The sequence below is a fragment of the Acipenser ruthenus genome, chromosome 16 (assembly GCF_902713425.1).
Source record: "Acipenser ruthenus chromosome 16, fAciRut3.2 maternal haplotype, whole genome shotgun sequence".
NCBI classification, from domain to species: Eukaryota; Metazoa; Chordata; class Actinopteri; order Acipenseriformes; family Acipenseridae; genus Acipenser; species Acipenser ruthenus.
The window spans coordinates 22,977,724-22,996,811 of record NC_081204.1 but is presented as its reverse complement, the minus strand read 5'-3'; the positions used below and the strand labels follow the sequence as shown (position 1 = coordinate 22,996,811).

The following is a 19,088-nucleotide window of genomic DNA, read 5'->3' as shown; positions in this document are numbered from 1 at the left end:
GTGTTAAGTGTTATACAGTAGTTCCCTAAAGTTTTCAATACAATCTATAAATGGCTAGGAAAATGATTTTAACTACAATGTACTGCAATGGCATACCTAATTCATAATGATCATAATGAATGAAAACAAACTGGACAACCAATAAGTCCTGGTATGTCGAAGCATTGTGCACAGAAGGGATTAACAATGAAAGAACATATGATGATTGTGGGGCACTACAGTTCTGAACTTTAAATGGCATATCCAAGTAATCGTGTTAGATCTCAGTTACATATGTCAGCCTGGTGCCAGCTTGCACCCGTGCAGTTTACAGGGATGGGTGGGCTGGCGTCTCACTGTCAACTGGTTTGAACCCCTGCAATATCCTGTGTTTCCCAGTCACGCGTTTAGAAGCCATGACTGTGGAGAAACTGTAGGCAATGATAGCTACAGTCTACTGGGAAGACTACGGACAACATGATCTGACTCATTTCCAGGTAGATGTGCTGTGAACACCCAAGTCGTGAGGAAACTAGCTTTTTTTTCAAAAGGCAGCTAATGTGTTTCAATGATGTTGGCTTGTAGCTGAGGCTTTTAAAATTGAACTAGATTTTAAAAGCAGTCAAGTCAATTTATAATATACTGGCTAAAACTTTATTACACTAAAAATCTGCTTGGTAGTTCAACTATAGGTCTAGCTGATATCAGACAAACGTGTATATAAGTTTACCACAGTATTTTTGCAGTTTTCCCATGGTTATCTGATGCATTTACCACCGTTTACCATGGTTTGCCATGTTTTTAATGAGCTTTAAGCTCTCTGTGCTGTATTGTGCTTACTTACGCTTTACCCCACATTCAATATGCTTAACTATACTTGGCTATGCTTTTACCATGGTAAACTTTAATAAGCACTAGAGCATTATCTATTTAGTTTATTTATTTTAAATTTTGTAATGAACGGTGTATGACAATGCCTTTGGCTACTTTGGATACCAGAGCAAAGACGATCTGGAGTATTTGCTTTGAGAATTTAGCTCATTGGAGTTGTATTTGAAATATTTGCATATCCTGAGTGCCATAAATCCAATATCAAGTAGTATTATGTGGGAGATCTTTTGGTTCTTTGCAAATCTGCATTATAGTCAATTTCCCACTCCATGCAGAACCATTCGCTATATAGATCGCAAATGTGGACTTCGGAAAGAAACCTGTGTTTTAACACACATGTATTTTCATTTTACATTGTATCAAATTTGGCACTACACAGGCCTTGCTTTCTGATTGCCTTGCACTTTCATGGTCATTTCATCTATGGAAATGTCCCTTTCAGGGCCTTCTTTCCTGTGAGTAACCAACCAGCTGCTTCCCCTAATGACTGACATGCTTTGCAACCAGTAAGATGCTTTGTCCCTGAAGACACTACTCAGGTGAAATGACCTAGGAAGTCCAAGTGTAACAGATGCCATAGAACAAACTTTCTAGTTTAGCAACAGACGTTTTCAGATTCAAATACACGCTTGTTATTAAATGTGTTTCTTTCAACGCTGCTCTTTTGAGACCTGTGTAGCCAATGGGAGTGCACGACAGGTAAGATTTATGGAATTACTTGTTAGCTACAATCCCTTTAAATAAAGAACACCTGTCACTTCCTGTGTGTTTTCTTTCAGGGGGTTGAGGAAACTGGTGACTGAGGCTGCAACGTGGTTGCATTCTTTCAGTATAACTGCACACCATGTCCTGTTCAAAATGACCATTCAGAGTCCATTAGTAAGTATCCACCAAAACCTCACTTCCTGCTGCTGGATATTCTCAAATACTGTGTGTCTGATTGTCATACACGGTTCAGAATGAAGACAGATGGCTGACACAATTCACACAGGCAGAATCCGTGTGCAAAAGAAACGCAGATAGCTCCCTTTCCGAACAACACAGGAGTTGGAGCAGCTGAAGAGAAAAAGCAATTACTGGGAAATTCAAAACACATTCATTATGCATAAACATGCACTTTATTTATACAACTAACCATACAGTCCCCCTGTAACACAATGAGCGACTATATGCCTATGTATTTTCATAGAAAAGCTTTATTGCCAGTCCGATTCAAATGCCCAACTTAACTCTTTTACTACTGAAAATGGCAACAAAAGGTATCCTGTAATAAAAAAAGTAAAATTAAACTAAATGACTTATTTCAAATAATTGTGCATAGTTTTAAAAGCTTTGTATAGAATGTAAAATGTTAGTGATACTATTTCAAAATAATTCCAGAAATCTTACCCGTGTACTGCAGCTTTCAGATGTGCAGTTTTGAAAGAAACACGTGTTACAGCAGACATGGATTTTACTTTAAAACATCATATCTGTTACTACACAGGGTTAACGAAAGTTCTCAATTTACATGCCTTACTCGCAGGAAGTCTGCTGCTGTTTCACTTCCGCGGTCATTTCACCTCAGCAGTGTCTTCTGGGTCCTGAAAATGACTTGCAAACAGAGATTTCTTTAACATGTCGTATTGTGTTTTAAAATGTGTGCTTATTATAACATGCTTCTTTTAACACATTTGAGACCAATGTGGCGATGGAAGTGCACATCAGGTAAGGTTTATGAAATGACCCCTGAACTCTTTACAAATCGAAATATCGTGGGCCAGTTTGTTCTGGCAGATCCCCTCATATGTACAGTAGCACACAAACAGACAGACAAACGGTGTTCACAATGGGGATTGTTATATAGCTAAAAGGTTGATTTGATCAATCTATATCCTGTCTGGATAAGCCACAGCTGGATTTGTTAGAGCATTTTGGAGAAAACCACATGCCTTGCAAGCCAGAAAACACGCTGTAGCTTTTAATAAAGCATTAAGTTACCTGTTCCAACCACAGGGGTCAGGATTCTTCCCCAAAGGGTGGCACTATATTGGTTTGACATTTCAGCCCATTGAGGTAAATAGAAAGGCAAGGTCTGGAATCTCACGGTTCAAAGATGAACTGAAGAGCAAACCTAGGGGTAAGTATGTTTCTTATACTGATGTCAGGATTAAAAAAAACATTTTAAATCTAGTTTTTAAAAAGTTCTAATTAGCCGTAATAATGGAGTGCAAGGGTTAAAGTCAGTTTTCTTACCTCTCATTAACAATAGCTGCTTCATCACCGGGCCTCTTTTCCTGTGTTGAAGATGTTGCAAACCGTTCCTTCCTGGTATTTAATCACTTCCTGTGTGGTACAGGAAGTCACATGGTCTGATTGCAGCTACACCGTTGGAGTGAAACTGAGCTACAGCAATTTTGATTTTTATAGCATTTTCTTTAAAATATCTGCATATAACTGAAAATAACCAAAAGATCTTGAACAGGAGAAAGGGGGATCATATTGCTGGTGTTAGCAGAGCAGTGGCTCTGGTCTCTGAGTACAGCGCAGCAGCTGTTTGGTTTAATTATTGTATTTAATCTTAATGTATTTGTTTTTGCTCTACTTCAAACTAGTTCTGCAGTGGAAACTATCGATGGCACTCTGGTAGCTTTTAACACTGAACTGAGATTTCCTGCAGATAGCTATATTTGAAGAAACATTATTCAGACAACTTGACATTATTTCACTAAGAGGGCAGCAACTTTTAAGGAGCGTGTTGCCCAACTACATGTTTTACCTTTACAGTCTTCTTATTTTGTTTGACACAGTTGCAAGTGAGGTTGGAAATTGTATATACATATTTGAAAATAACATGAGACAGCATTATAATACTAGTGCTTTTCCATACATAAACTACAACCCAACTGCAGCATAACCAGCAATAGCAACAACAATAGATTTTGCAACATATTGTACTGTGGTCTGTCTCTCAGAAAGTCTTCCAGCAGCCTCTGCAAGTAATAAACATGAATACAGGATTCTCCCATGATTCCTAACACTAGGAAATCCTGCAGACAAAGCATGGGACAAGCAAAAAAAAAAAAAAATCCTCGTATGAAGCCAAAGGCCATCTGGCTCATCAAGACTCGTCCCTTGCTACCACACCATTCTCCCCTTCTGGGTATTTAAAAGCGAATGTTATCAAAAGGAAGTAGGTGGTTTTTTTTGACAATCATGAATTTGAGACACACATACATTAGCACAAAGGGACATATTAAAATTACAGTATGGGAATGTGTTCTGGGGTAAGCCATGGCTGGATATTCTTTAGAGCATTTTACTGCAATGGAGCATCACTCTGAATTGCATCATTATCTGTCCTTGGTTGTCCTGGAATTACCCAGAAAAATGTGTGGTTGAGTTCAAACCCTCAATTTCTAAAACTGAAAAATTACAAAAGTTCCATGCAGGTAACAGTGCTAGAAATAACATTCAGGGTTCCTTATTCCTAGCTTTACATTGGTCCCTAATTCACATGAGCTGTTTAAATGTTGTCTCCCTTGAAAACAATGTCTTGTATTTTGTTTTTGAAATTTTGCACCATTTCCAAAGATTGTGTTTAAATGTTAAAATGTAAATCATCCATGTTTACCTTTTGAATGGTCTTTGGTGGTGCTGTGAATAAAGTTTGGAAGAAAAAAATAAGTCTTCACCGCCCACCCATTTTTGATTGGCTTATTTATTGTAGAAACCATAGCAACACGCTCTCATTAATATAGCCATGGGTGATATAGGTGATAACATTAACAACAACAGTTTTTCTTAAGATTCCCAAGTATAAAGATGATTGTATATAGTTTGATAACAAAGCTACCAGGCACACTGAAGTGAGGAAATGAAAGGTAAAATTATTTTAGCCATGTAATAATGACTGTAGACTGTAGTATTAAATGTCCAGAGATAAATGAAAAAGAAGTCATGAAAATGTTCTCTTGGGTTCATTAAGAACATATAGGAAAGTTCCATGGACAGCATACATCATTTTATTCATTTTGAAAATGATTTTGTGAAGTAGGGCAAACTTTAAAGTAGTTACTTATTTCCTAAAAGAGTTTGGTTCTATTTGAGGATATTTTAATTGATCCCGGTGTCTCCACATACTACCTACTACTTTCTTTACAGTATAATTGCAATATAGGCGCCTGGGCTTATACTTGGTGTGAGGGGAGAGAAGGAATCTGAGCTGCAAATCTACCTCCCGGCCAGGGACGGCGCTAAGTAAGGTTGGTGGTACGCTTTCACAGGGATGGGCCGACTCGATGGTAGGACAGAACCGGAAGTCAGCCATCTTGGTGGAAGGGCGTAGTTGTAAGACTGCTAAACAAATCTATTGTGATTAGCTGTGGGCTATACGGCGATTGGCTAGAGTGTGGCAACGTGTGTGTGTGTGTTTTTTTTTAAATAGTCTTGCATACCAGCACATGCGCTTATCTCTCATATAAACACACTCTGGTTACTTAAGAGCATGCTCCAGTGTGCGTGGTTATACTGTATATAAAGATATAGAGTTGAGTTGAAAAGTCACATTATCACATGATTTGAATGGAATGAGGATGGCTGTTCTGCCCCGGCAATTAGGATTCTTCAGACAAGCTCAGATAAAGACAGAAAATGATAGTCCTGCAACTCAGTATGGGAGCATCAGAACTCGGAGCTACTCAGAGTGATTGCAAGCCTCATAAAATAGCAAGGAGAATGTAAAACAAGCTATTAAAATGACATTTGAAGCTGCTCACAGTAACGTGGCGCTAAATCATTGAATGAAGTAATGATGGAAAACAGTGTTGTCTATTGAAGGAACGTACAGGAAAGTTTCATGGACTGCATATAACCTTTTATTTATAAAATCAGACTTTAATAGATGTGCAACTTCAAAGCAGCTTAAACCTGAAGTAAATGTTGTACAGGAACTTGCAATCACAGCAACACCGGAGATGAAGAATCTCTTTTACAAAAGAGGCAATCTTTCTGAGGAGTCCTGTCTGTTACTCCATAATGCGATTTCAAATTGTATCTAGAAATGTGTAATGTTACATACTGTAGCAATGCTTCTTTTTTATTCCATGTCAATGTGCTTCAGAGACATTAGGGCTGATTTTTAAAGTGTTTAATTCAAAAGTGTTTAATTCTTCTTTAAAAAAAAAACAAAAAAAACCTTTCAAGTTAAAAATTGAAAAATAAATCAGCTTCATTAATTGCTGTGTAACTTTAACAGATGTTATCCTTCTGTTTACATATTTAATTGTATTTATTATTGGGTGTGAAAGACTATGAAAGTAAGTTCCCTTTGTAAGTCCCATAATAGTTTTGAAAAAAATAAATACAAACATAGATAAGCACTTTACATAAAGTCAATTAAAAGCCATAATAATAATAATAATAATAATAATAATAATAATAATAATAATAATAATAATAATAATACAGGTACATATTGTAAACAAAAGCCTTTAATTAAATTGTCCTTGTTTTTTTATTTTAAAGTTACAGTTTTAAAAATGTATTTTACCAGGAAGTCACTGGAGATGAAGAATGTCTTTTACAAAAGAAACATGAAAACAAAGGCGGCTAATAATAGATATTATCAACATCACATACACAAATTGTATTCTTTATTTCTACATTTGAGAATGATTCGCCTAACCGTGCAGTCCCGCGCATGGACACTAGGTGCTGCTCTAGTACCCTCGCCTGTCGTTAAACCGCCTGCGTTGTGAATTCTGCCCACACCCTGCAGTTATTTTTTGCAGCACTGAATGGACTTTTTTTCCCTTTTTTTCTCCTACCACTGAGCTCAGTAGTTTCCGTTTCCTGTGGGAGACAGAAAGTTCGTGCGTAGCCAATAATAAAATTTCTGGGTACTAATGTTAGCATTATTTTTTCGCTATATATATATATATATATATATATATATATATATATATATATATATATAATCCTACAGTAACAATTTTATTCCATATATATATATATATATATATATATATATATATATATATATATATATATATTCTGTAGGTCTGTAATAATAGCATTTTATTTTATGATTAAATGCATCAGTTTTGCTATCTTGGTTGCAGAATGAACTCCGTGGTTCTACATCAGCTAATATATCGGTGGCTACCTGCATTACATTGATTTGGTCTCGTGAAGAATATTACAGGGGATTTCATTGCACATGCATGTAGGATACATTAGTGTACAGTGCGATATATTTCCAATTAGTATTTTTCAAGTATCTTGTTTCCAAAAAGCTAGTATTTTGGGAATTCGCATTTAGTTGTGAATTGTTGTACCGTTTATGAATGTCAGAACCTGTAATTTAAATGCTGTAATTATAAAACGCAGGAGGTGGTCTTTCCTCCGGACAATGGGGGGCGCTGTGTATACACTATGAGTGGACTCTCTCGCGAGACTTGCTATCCCTGGTGTGTTTCCGCCTTATCTCCGCTCCCGTTTCCGGTGTGTTTAGGAATAATGGAGACTCTGGCAGTTTAAGACGAAGGGAGACAGAGGCGAACCCGAAAAAAATACAAACAAGTTCTCACGTTTTAATACAAATAACGGCGACAGATTGAAACAGGTAAATTGCGTATTTAGCGAATCAACGGCTGAAATTTTACCCATAATTGTGTTACTGAGAATGAAACGATGACGGTGTTTAAAATAGAAACTCCTTGTTTATTTTCTGTTGTGCAGTGTAAGGTGCTGTGCCTTTCCTTTGGTATTCACGTCTAAAAATATATACATTATAATGTGAGGTTTTCTGCACCACCTAATACTTGGTGTAAAGGATTACTGGGTAGCTGTAAAATTATGTTTTGTTTAGATTAAAACCGTATTTTTTTAAAAAAAGATCGAGGTTGGCCCTGTTAAAATATTTGAGTTATTACTGTCTGATGGAGAGAGGCTATCTATACGCTTTGTTAGTTTTCTGAAGCTGTAGAATTATTCTAAATTATTGGTCTAGCAGTGCTGAGATGAAGGCCAGGATTGAAGTGAAATGGTTGTTTTTGACCTAGTTGCCTGGTTCACATTCATGGTGCCATTTTGTTTTTTTTTCTTCCAGCTTGCCTATACTTGAGATATAAAGTGATCACTGTTTTTTGTTCACCAGCAAGTCAAACACGGGCTTGCTATTTCAGCACATGCGTACCTGCTACATTATACTGTACATTTATATTCCACATCTTGTAAATGGAAAGCGAAGAAGACAGCGGCAATGCTACCTTGGTTAATCAAAATGAGATTTTCCAGTGTCATCAGGCGACTCAATAAAACGAGCACAAAGTATACTACATTTCTCTGGCTATCTCAAATAGTTTGTCATTCGTACGTGATTAGAAACAGAGAGGGTCAGTCTGTTAGGAGACAAGGTAACGATTGATTTTCCAGCGAGGCATTGCTGTACATTGATTGGCACATCAATTGCCGTTGTTGACAAATAGAACAGAGACGGTGTCTGAGTATCTAGAGTTGATGATGATGCGAGGTGAATTACATTAACTTTCAGAAAATAATGTAGCATGTTTGGGGTTCATTTAAGCGAGAGTATATTTTGCTTTTCAGTGTCAAATTTGAATTAAAAATAGTGCTTCTGGTTTTACAATGACTTTTTGTTGAATAATTTCACCAATGGAAGTAAGAAGTTAAGCAGAGTGGCTGATTTAAGCTCATTTAGAAGTGTAGCAATAGTACTCAACACATTGACAAATGTTAAAACTTGTCAAATGTTTAGTATTGCACGTTCTGGAGTATTTTATAATCACAGAAGAAATGGACCATACTGTGCTAGGCTTGTTTCTATTATTATTTGTTTATTTAGCAGACGCCTTTATCCAAGGCGACTTACAGAGACTAGGGTGTGTGAGCTATGCATCAGCTGCACAGTCACTTACAATTACGTCTCACCCGAAAGAGGGAGCACAAGGAGGTTAAGTGACTTGCTCAGGGTCACACAATGAGTCAGTGGCTGAGGTGGGATTTGAACCGGAGACCTCCTGGTTACAAGCCCTTTTCTTTAACCACTGGACCATACAGCCTCCTCTATAGCAGTGAGTAGAAACAGTCGTGTTCGGAATGTATTATAACTTTTTTTTAAAACAAATGTTATCTTACCTATTTTCTGCCCTGTGTGTTCTCATTTACTGAAGAAACCTGGCACCGTTTTCGTGAACACTTGTCAATACTGGAATTCATGTCTTGTGCTGAAGCAATCGTTAGCACAGAGTGTAGATGCTTCTCATTCAGGTGAGATCTTGATTTATTAATCTTCATGCCAAACATTGACATGACGCATGCAGCCTCAATGCGGAGCTGTGGGAATGTGACTGGAAGCAATAGGTAAAACTGCTCAGCCGAGACAGAATCAAACTTAGCCTTCTGTGTGCTATTGCACTGCAATTCAAGTTCCATCTGAATGTCTTTTGGTGCAGTTTCCACAGCTATGCCAAATGAATATGAAAAAAGCTGAAACGCCACTCAAGCACCACACGCAACACGTTTAGTTTTGCAGCAAACGCACTACCAGGAGAAGTAAAATCTGCCATAGCTTGGCACGTTGGGAAATGAGAGGTTTCCTTGCAGCATGTGTTCTTCCTACAAACGTAACTTTAGCTCAAACGCCTTTACACCGTCGTACATTTCAGTTATGACTTGTTTCCAGTCTTGTAGTTTCATATTTAAATTGTTGAGCTGTTTGGTTATATCGCAGAAAACCCCCAAATCACACAACCACTTTGCATCTGAAAGCTCTCGAATTTTTTTCCCTTTATTGTGCATGAAAAGTAATATTTCCTGATGCAATTCAAATAATCTTGTAAGTACTGCACCGCGGCTAAGCCAGCGAACTTCGGTGTGGCACGGCAAATCACCATATTGAACATTAAGCTCGGAATTGCCGGTGATTCAAACTTTACCCTGATGAAACTTACTGTTTTCACAACCGTGACCATTATGTGATCCATTTTCAGCACCTTCCCACACAGCGCTTCCTGCTATAGAATACAGTGGTAAGTGTCGCTGGACAATTCACCTCCTGTAGTTTTTTACGCACCAAAGCAACAAGCCCCCTTTTTTTTATCACACATGGTAGGTGCTCCGTCTTGTTGTCAAGCCAACTAATTTCTCCCACTGTAATTTCATGTTGCGCACACACTTCATAAACTGTTGAAATATATCTTTTGCTGTGGTAGTGTCGTGCATAGCTGCAACATCCAACAGCCCTTCGGTAATGGTGAAGTCTTTATCAACACCCGAATAAAAATTGATAACTGAGCGGTATCAGTAATATCTGTGCTCTCGTCAACAGCAAGAGAAAAGGCTACGAAATCGCTTGATTTTCAGTAGGCTGATCTTGAAGATCGGTTGCCAGGTCATCCTCTCTTTCAGCCACGGTATTTCTTGAAAGACTGACATTAGAAAACACATGCTTTTTCTCAGGGCAGACTATTTCTGTGACTAAGCATGCAGTGTTTTACAATAGCACCCTCAGAAAAAGGCTGTGACGACTTTGCGATTAACTCTGACACAAGGTAACTTAACTTTACTTCCACATCACTCACTTTTTGCCTTTTTTAAACATGTTCTGTAAATCAAGGGTTCTTTTTAATTCGCACACATTTTCTTGCCTTTGCTTTCCTTCAAACTTGCCATATTTTTCTTTGTTTGGTTTCATAGTGGCGCCTTAAATTGAATTCTTTCATTACTGCAATACTTCCCTTACATACAAAGCAAATGGGCTTGTCTTGCTGTTCTACAAATACATATTCAAACTCCTGAAACAATCTGCCTTCCTTATTGACTTTTCTTGGACATTTTGAGATTTTTGTTTTTTTTGTTACTGGTATTACTGTTTTTGACAGTCAGTATAGTGTCTAACGGAAAACACGCCTTCAGCACCAAGCGCGAGATATGATTGGCTGTCTCCCACTGTCGTCTTTGGCGCTGAGCTTCCTGCTACTTTTCTAATGGCTGATGGGATTTGGAGTTCTTGCGTGTAATAACCCAATAGATGCAAATTGGGCCGGGCCAAATTACACTGTAATGAACTATACCGGGGGGCCAGATAAAGTACCTCCGAGGCCTTGAGTTTGACACCCGTGCTTGAGAGTGTGGTTAGGCAGTGCTGCAGAATAGTTGCGCGCACTCACACAATGTGTGCCGAAGGATTTGATCGAGACCTGAAGGTTTTTTGAGAGCCGACAGGAACATTCTCATGTCAGCATCAGCTGCCGCTGGAAACCCCCTTTTTTACTGTAGCTATTTTTTGCACAGCTTATTGAATCTTTTCATTGATTTCATCGTGATTGCAAACTTATGTTTGGGTGACTAGATTTCCAATTAACATGAACCCATATCTTGTTTGAAGAAGTAATTGTTTATATTTGATGTTTTACATATTTGTATTGCAGAGGCAGGACTCCCCCTACGACGATGGAGAACTCGGACAGCGCAGATCAAGGAGGCAGCGAGCAGTCTGAAGCACAGCGCCAGAGACAGCTGGATCGGCTGGATCGAGAGGAGGCTTTCTACCACTTCGTGAACAACCTGAGCGAGGAAGACTACCGGCTCATGAGAGACAACAACTTGCTCGGCACTCCTGGTAAGAAGCAGATCAACTCCCCCAAGGTGCAACTGTTTGTGTCTTTATTTAAAAACTGGTGTCCTCAGATTTATTCAAATAACACAGCTTTTTGTTGATATTTCTTATAGATTGAATTTCTGTGAGAAATATTCTTGAACTATTGAGAATTCAGTAGAAACCTTGGGGGGCTGCAGGCATTACATGTTCACTACAACTGCTGCATATTTAATCGTACATTTGTTCCATTTTATAGAGCATGGTATTGTGGCATTTTATCTGACAATATATTTCTACACCAAACTGGTGCTCCCATAGATATAAAAATATAACTCGGGGGGGGCTGCAGTTGACATAAGATGTGTCTTTCTCAACATCCTACAAGTTGTATTCTACTTTTTTAGTAAATAAACTTAAATGAATTTTGAATAGTAAAAGTCTATAAAGGTATTAACAGTGGTGTTTAGAGTTTAAACGATTAGAACTTGTGGTCATTTATTTGAACAGTTTTGAAGTGCTTCTTTTGTGTTATCTGAGCGGTTACCAACATTCCAACTAAGTTACAAGTTTAAACGTGTTTAATCTGCATTTTTTTTGTGTGTTTGCATTTTTAAGCATCACTCTAATGAGTCTTATTTGCAGCTGACCTCATAATTAAATTATTGGGCATGATTCTTGCAACCAGGAAACCAGAAATAATCATGGAACAAGCTACCACTGTCCCAAACAGTCTCTCTAGTGTCTATTCTATTGTGAATGGGAGGCTGTGGGACACAGGATTTACCAAGTGTCCACAGCTTTACCTTCAGAGGAAACAACGTAAATTACAAGAGACACACCTATTATTCTCTTTTTTTTATCATTTAGGTGAAATTACTGAAGAAGAGTTACTGGGTCGCCTGCAGCAAATTAAGGATAGACCAGAGCAACAGAACAGCGGTGAAAGCAGAAATGAAGAAAATAGGGGTTTGTCCTTTCATTTGCCGATAGTGTAGTTTTGCTTTTGGTGCCGAAATGCATTAATTCTTGTAAATGTAAATAATCCATCTGGGTTTAAACTGCAGTCAACTTTTTGGGGTTTGCAAAGTGCCTATGCATGTGGCAGCCTAGCTGGTAAAAGCATGGCTTCCATTTCACTTTAATTTAGGAGACACATGTGAATTAATGTGTGATTTTCAGATACTATAATGTACAATAATCAGATACTATAATATATATGTGTTTTTTTATTTTTATTGTACTTATATAAAAAGCATAGCATTTATGGCACTGACATGAAGTATTCTAACTATGTAGACAAGACAGACTCTACTCTGTGAAGAACAACCTTATATTTTTCTTTGTAAAACAATTGTAATAGATTCCTCTCCAATTGACACTGATTTTTGTTTAAATGTAACAGAAGATGGTCCTGAAGCCCCAGAAGATGGTTCAAACGGGGACTCCATTCTAGACTGGTTGAACTCTGTGAGACAAACTGGAAACACAACGAGAAGTGGCCACAGAGGGAACCAGTCGTGGAGGGCAGTGAGCCAAACTAACCCAAACAGTGGAGACTTTAGATTCAGCTTGGAAATCAACATCAACCGGAACTTAGCAGAGCAACAGGCCAGAGCCGAGGGGGAACAGCTGGCGAGGGAGGATGGTGAACAGCCTGAGACGATGGAGGGGGAGCTGCCCATGGACACCACTCCTGAGCCAGAGGCGCCTGCTACCGTCAGGGAGCCAGAGCCTGAATTAGTGCCGGAGCCTGAACCAGAGCCTGAATTGGTGCTGGAGCCTGAATTGGTGCCGGAGCCTGAATTGGTGCCGGAGCCTGAATTGGTGCCGGAGCCTGTATTGGTGCCGGAGCCTGTATTGGTGCCGGAGCCTGTATTGGTGCCGGAGCCTGTATTGGTGCCGGAGCCTGTATTGGTGCCGGAGCCTGAAATGGTGCCGGAGCCTCCCAGGCCCGAGACTCCTCCAGCAGTTTTACCTCCACAGCCCCAGAGTCCCGAAGTTGAGGAGCCCACTCGGAGGGGACAGCGAAGGGCCAGGAGTCGAAGCCCGGAATTGAGGAGAACTAGAGCTCGAAATGAGAGGAGCCGCTCGCCATTGAACCTCGGAGGGGAGGTTCTGCGCCGGGCTCGCCGCAGCACGCCATTGCAAACGCCACCTTCTCCAGTTGAACCTCAGATTGAAGGAAGCTCCAGAACCAGACAGCATGTGTTATCAAGGCAGAGCACAGTGGAATATGATGTTCAGATGGAGAATGCAGCTGCAGGAGCAGACACAGACTCTGCTCCTGTTCCTGTTCCTGCTTCTGCTCCAGCAGAATCTGTAGAAGCCTCTCGAGAACCGGAGAACCCCTCGGAGACTGCTTCTAGCAGCGAGGCCAGTGCGGCCGGGAGGAGACCTCCCACCATCATGCTGGACCTTCAGGTGCGGAGAGTCCGTCCTGGAGAGTACCGGCAGAGGGACAGTATAGCCAGTCGCACCAGGTCCCGCTCGCAGACCCCCAACAACACCTACACGTACGAGAGCGAGCGAGGGGGATTCCGGCGCACTTTCTCCCATTCCGAGAGGGCAGGCGTGCGGACTTATGTCAGTACCATCCGGATTCCGATCCGCAGAATATCGGATGCAGGGCTTAGTGAGGCAACATCCATGGCCCTGCAGACTATGATCAGGCAGATAATGACTGGCTTTGGGGAGCTGAGCTATTTCATGGATAGCGACAGCGACTCGGACTCCAACAGAGGTCAAAACCCTGTGTCGGAGCCCCCGGAGTCACAAACCCCCAGCAACAGCAGCAACAGCTCAGTCCCAGAGACCCCAGAGCCACAAACCACGGAAGAACACAGGGACACCGCCACTGAAATCAGCTCACCTACCGTGGCCGGAAGGGAGAGCCGTGGAGCCCGGGGTCCCATCAGTTTAGAGGAACCCGGGTCATTGCCATTCCTCCGATTGGCACACTTTTTCCTTTTGAATGACGACGACGATGACCAACCCAGGGGTCTCACCAAAGAACAAATTGACAACCTCTCCACCAGGAATTATGGGGAGAATGATGCGTTAAAGACTTGCAGCGTGTGCATAATGGAATACATAGAAGGAAACAAGCTGCGCAAGCTTCCCTGCTCCCATGAGTATCATGTCCACTGCATTGACCGCTGGCTGTCAGAAAACTCAACGTGTCCCATCTGCCGCAGGGCAGTCTTGGTCGCAAGCAACCGAGAGAGTGTGGTCTAATAAAGGGCAACATATTAGATTATTTTTCTTATTTTCTGTTTGTGCAATAGTTAGCTGTAGTGAAAAATAAAAAACAAAAGAAGAAAAACCTGTAAATTTGTTTTTAAACGGTAGTGGCGGGAGTTCCCATCTGCATAAACAAATGTATTCCCTTTAATTGTTAATAGAAAAAATCTAAACATGTAAAGCTTTTTTCTAGAGGTTTCAATGCACTGTTATTATTATTATTATTATTATTATTATTATTATTATTATACTATGGATTGAAACATTTACCGTGCTTGGAAATATGTGAGAGTGGGGGAGGTGGGGCGTTGGCGAAGGTAACTTATCTGCCCTAGCCCTTTCACTTTCACCCTAATTAATAGATTGCAGTGGCCTAACTTATTTGCCTTCACACATATAAAGATATAACCTAGCTTTTTTTTTTTTTTTTTTAAACTTGCATTCCTGGTATTGGGAGCACAAGAAGATTATTTTCTTGAGACTTTGTCAGGAGTAACCAGTTTCTTCGTATAATGGAATATGTGGTTTATTCCATGTTCTATGAATATAGGATCAGCTGTTCTGGGGATTTTATTGCACACTGTGAACAGGTGTGCTGTAGCCATTCTAACAGGTTGTTTCATCTGGCAAGCGAATGCCTCAAACTACCCTTAATATGCTTCATATCATTTAGTTAAAGTAAATTGGTCAGAATGCACCTATAAGGCTTGAAACTCATGGTAGCCCTGCGTCCAGTACTTGGTTTCAGAACTACCTTTAATAAACATTATGTAAATGATAAGGAGTTTGAATTTAATAAATTGTTCCTCCCTTATAGCTGCATGAACAAGCCTTATTAGTAAACCTGTGGTTTACCATGCAGTGACGGATGTGATCAATTCAGAGCAGATTTACTGAGGGCCTGATTGTGCAAACTCCTGGAACCTGCTCATTTCATAATATACCCAAAGAAGGCACGTTTTAAAACCTAGGACTGGGTGCAGTGCTAGTGTGAGGTTCAAGCCCTTCACCTAGATGCTCTGATTTTTAAAGAGCTGTGTAATACTTTTTCCCCCATTCTCACCGTATTTTTAAACTTTTTTCAGCATTTGTGCTGAGAAGTGAATGCATTTCACTGAGTTGTAAAATGCATTTGTATATGTTGCAAATAACCAGACTGTTTTACCCTTTGGAAATGTGGTTTCTTTGCATGGTAAATAGTATGTTATTCAGATAATTTGTCCTGTTTTATGTATTAAAAAGTAAAACAAAAAATCGTATTTAACATGTTTTGTACAAGTAGTAGTGACAGATTTGGGGAATCTTAATATGAAGTAGTTTGTATTAAAATCCAGAAGTCTAATATGTAGTAACAATTGGTAAGTGTTTGATTGAACTACATTTAAATCAGAAATATATTTGGCTATCCCCATTCATATTTAGTTACATTCAAATTACCTTTGCCTTGCCCCATTAGTAATTTTAAGGACATTTAGGTTATTGCTAATTTTTCTTTTTTCTTTTTCTTTTTTGCATTCGTCACAATACTATGTCATATTTGGGGCTCTGTTTGCAGGTACAATTAAAAAAAAAATTGTATCAACTTAGCTGCCCTAAGTCCGAAAACAAATTCAATAATTAGGCACTGTTGAAACGGCTTGGGAGTGAATTCCTCATATCTGTATAATCATCACAAGTCAAAACTTTTCGGCTATCATTCTTTTATCTTACTCATTTCTAACTTCTATTACTACAGTGTTTCATTCCACTACCAGAGTGTCAGTTATATTTTCAATCAATCTTCTGATTTAATGACCTAGTACAATCAGGATTGAGTGCAAAGATTGATTGCATTTGGCAAAATTTAGGAGTACATACTCTAGATAGCAATTATTTTACCTTTTCTGTTTATTACACATACATTGTTTAACCATTCAGTAAGAGTTCCAGTTTTGACAGCACTTTTTTTGAAAACCGTCTTTACCCCATAATTCGCTATCCTGTTTTAATGTGATTTGAGTGGTACTGCTATATGTAACATCTTTAAGAACGTTTTGCCTTAAGTGAATCATCATCCAAATTTCTTTATATTTTTTCCATCTAATATTCGTGCTTGGGGGTCTAAAAATTATACACAATTGTCTTGTGCTCCAACAATAACTGTTGGTTGCTGGAGATAGTAATAGAATGCTGTTTTCACAGTCTGGTGGTATAACCAAAATATGGGTTGTTCAGGTTTTACTTGGTAAGACACTTGATTTTATATATCGAACCTGAATAAAAGAATACATATTTCTATTGCATTTTGAAGGGTACAAGAGGGCACCAGGGGTACCTTAACTTGCCTTTAACCTCCAGATAATCGCATGCGACATGTATGTCTTCTGAACTTGTCGTCACAACTGCAATGGCAAAATAACCTTACGTTTAAATATCCACCAAATGCAGTTTTATTTTAAACTGAAAAATATAACCAAGCGCACAAAAGGAATTAGTTTACTATGAAGACACAATATTCTTTAAAGGAGTTAAAGCAAATAATTTATTAAATGCTGTGTTATTTGCTATGTGGATTTCAAATTCTTGGTTATAAAAGAATCACACGTCTACCAGTAATGTTTTATAGTAACTATAAATTCTTTAAAAATAAATGATTTTACAACCAAGAATTTGAAAGGAGCATATCACTGAATTTAAGCTTAAAAACAATAGCCTTTTAGTCCTTTTTAACTTTCAAGTTTGTGAAAAGATATACTTTGAAAGTGAAAGTTAATTCAAATAGTTCCAGTTGAACTGCTTATTTTATTAAACTTGGTAGTTTGATCATGAATTGATCATTCATGTTTATAGCTGTGCATCATTATTGGTGCATGTAGAAATTTTACACTAAGTAGGACTTGCGTTTTGTTGGTTAAATCTGCTTTGAAAAGCTAGCATAATAGAGCCGACTGACGCAAATGTAGAATGAAACAGTGTTAATGTTTTTAAAAACCCCTTAGAATATTGTCTCCCATTAGGAGACTTATTGGTAGCTTTTCCCTTTTTTTAAGGGAAATTGGCACTTTATTTGGAACATTCTCTCCTAAGGCAAAGTGTGTGTTTTAAAGATATGCTGCAAAAAGCAATATGAAAAGTTCAGATCTTGGTCTTATTTTAGCAGTTACACCCAATATACCAAGCAGTGGTTTAAAATCTGTATTTTATGTTTGGAATATTACTGATCTCCAGTAATGCAGATTGACCAGCTGGTGGTGCTGCTGCTGTCAGATAAAGATGCTTCCATACAGTAACACCATCCATGGTATTGTAACATTGGAGGTCATGCCAGTTTACATAATATAATATTACAATTGTGCAATACAATGCTTGTGAGGTGTCATGTGATGTATTTGATCACTTGCTTGTAACTGCTATTAAAGATGATATCTGAAATGTATGGATTTCATTAGTTCAAGTGAAATCCAACCCACTTTCATTGTTGATAACACCTAGAATGTAAGAGGCTTTAAAAAGTCTTTTGAGGATGAGGTTGTTTCTTTCATTGAATAAATCTCTCCAGAATGAATGTGCTGCTGCTTCTCTGCTCTGTACAGGATTTGATTAAAATGTGCATTTTTTTTTAATTTTTTTTTTTTTTCTAACTGTAGAAAATGTGGTACATCATAATTCTGCTTAATTGTTCATTCTGGGAAGTTGTGTTTGATTTTATATATACTATGTACAGTAGATATAAAAATCACTTTGCAAGCTGGCGAGTTTGGTTATTTGTAAATAATAAACATGCATGAAAAGCAGATCTGTGCAACAAAACTGGCTTTACATTGTTTTTAATTGTTTAAAACTTAATGGACTTCAAAATTTGCATTTGTGTATGATGGGTCATGGTTATAAAGTATTACTACATTTCCATGTTCTGTGGTGTAGTATAATAATTATTACATCATCTATTTTGGATAATGCCGTTTTCTTCAAGAATTCCAGAGTTGACTTAGCTGTATGCTTTGGGTCGTTGTCTTGTTGGAAGATACCAATCAGCCTACGAGCAGATGGTATCATTGTACTGTGTAGAATGTTTTGATACATGACTGTATTCATTCAGTCTTCAATCACATGAATATCTGCAGTCCCTAAACTGCTAAAACACTCCCATATCATGATTGAACCACCTCCATGTTTAACTGTAGGCACAAGGTATCCTTCATTTGAAGGCTTTCCCTTTTTTTTTTCTCCAAACATATTGTGGTCGTATTGTTTTGAAAGCTTCAGATTCCTTTTCATATTTCTTGGCAAATTTTAGACCATTTGTTTTATGAATTTTCTTCTGTTTTCAGGTGGCTTTTGTACAGTTATTCAAAATCTTTTAAGTCCTACTGTACCTGTAATTTTCTTTGGGTGT

At 38.5% G+C, this 19,088-nt stretch overlaps 1 protein-coding gene across 1 annotated transcript; it reads left to right on the top strand.

Annotated features, from left to right (window-relative positions):
• The first annotated feature begins 7,297 nt into the window (after positions 1-7,297).
• On the top strand, positions 7,298-18,327 carry LOC131697785 (E3 ubiquitin-protein ligase RLIM-like). The gene is made up of 4 exons (XM_058989079.1): positions 7,298-7,474; positions 11,304-11,494; positions 12,341-12,439; positions 12,876-18,327. The coding sequence occupies exons 2-4, from the start codon at positions 11,326-11,328 to the stop codon at positions 14,705-14,707; spliced, it is 2,100 nt and encodes a 699-aa protein (XP_058845062.1). The 5' UTR covers positions 7,298-7,474; positions 11,304-11,325; the 3' UTR covers positions 14,708-18,327.
• Positions 18,328-19,088: the final 761 nt, after the last annotated feature.

Excerpts from the sequence above, each read along its gene's own strand:
- LOC131697785 (XM_058989079.1), top strand. The coding sequence starts at position 11,326 with ATGGAGAACTCGGACAGCGCAGATCAAGGAGGCAGCGAGCAGTCTGAA. Across the intron at positions 11,495-12,340 it reads CAACTTGCTCGGCACTCCTG|GTGAAATTACTGAAGAAGAG; the intron begins GTAAGAAGCAGA and ends TTTATCATTTAG. Across the intron at positions 12,440-12,875 it reads CAGAAATGAAGAAAATAGGG|AAGATGGTCCTGAAGCCCCA; the intron begins GTTTGTCCTTTC and ends TAAATGTAACAG.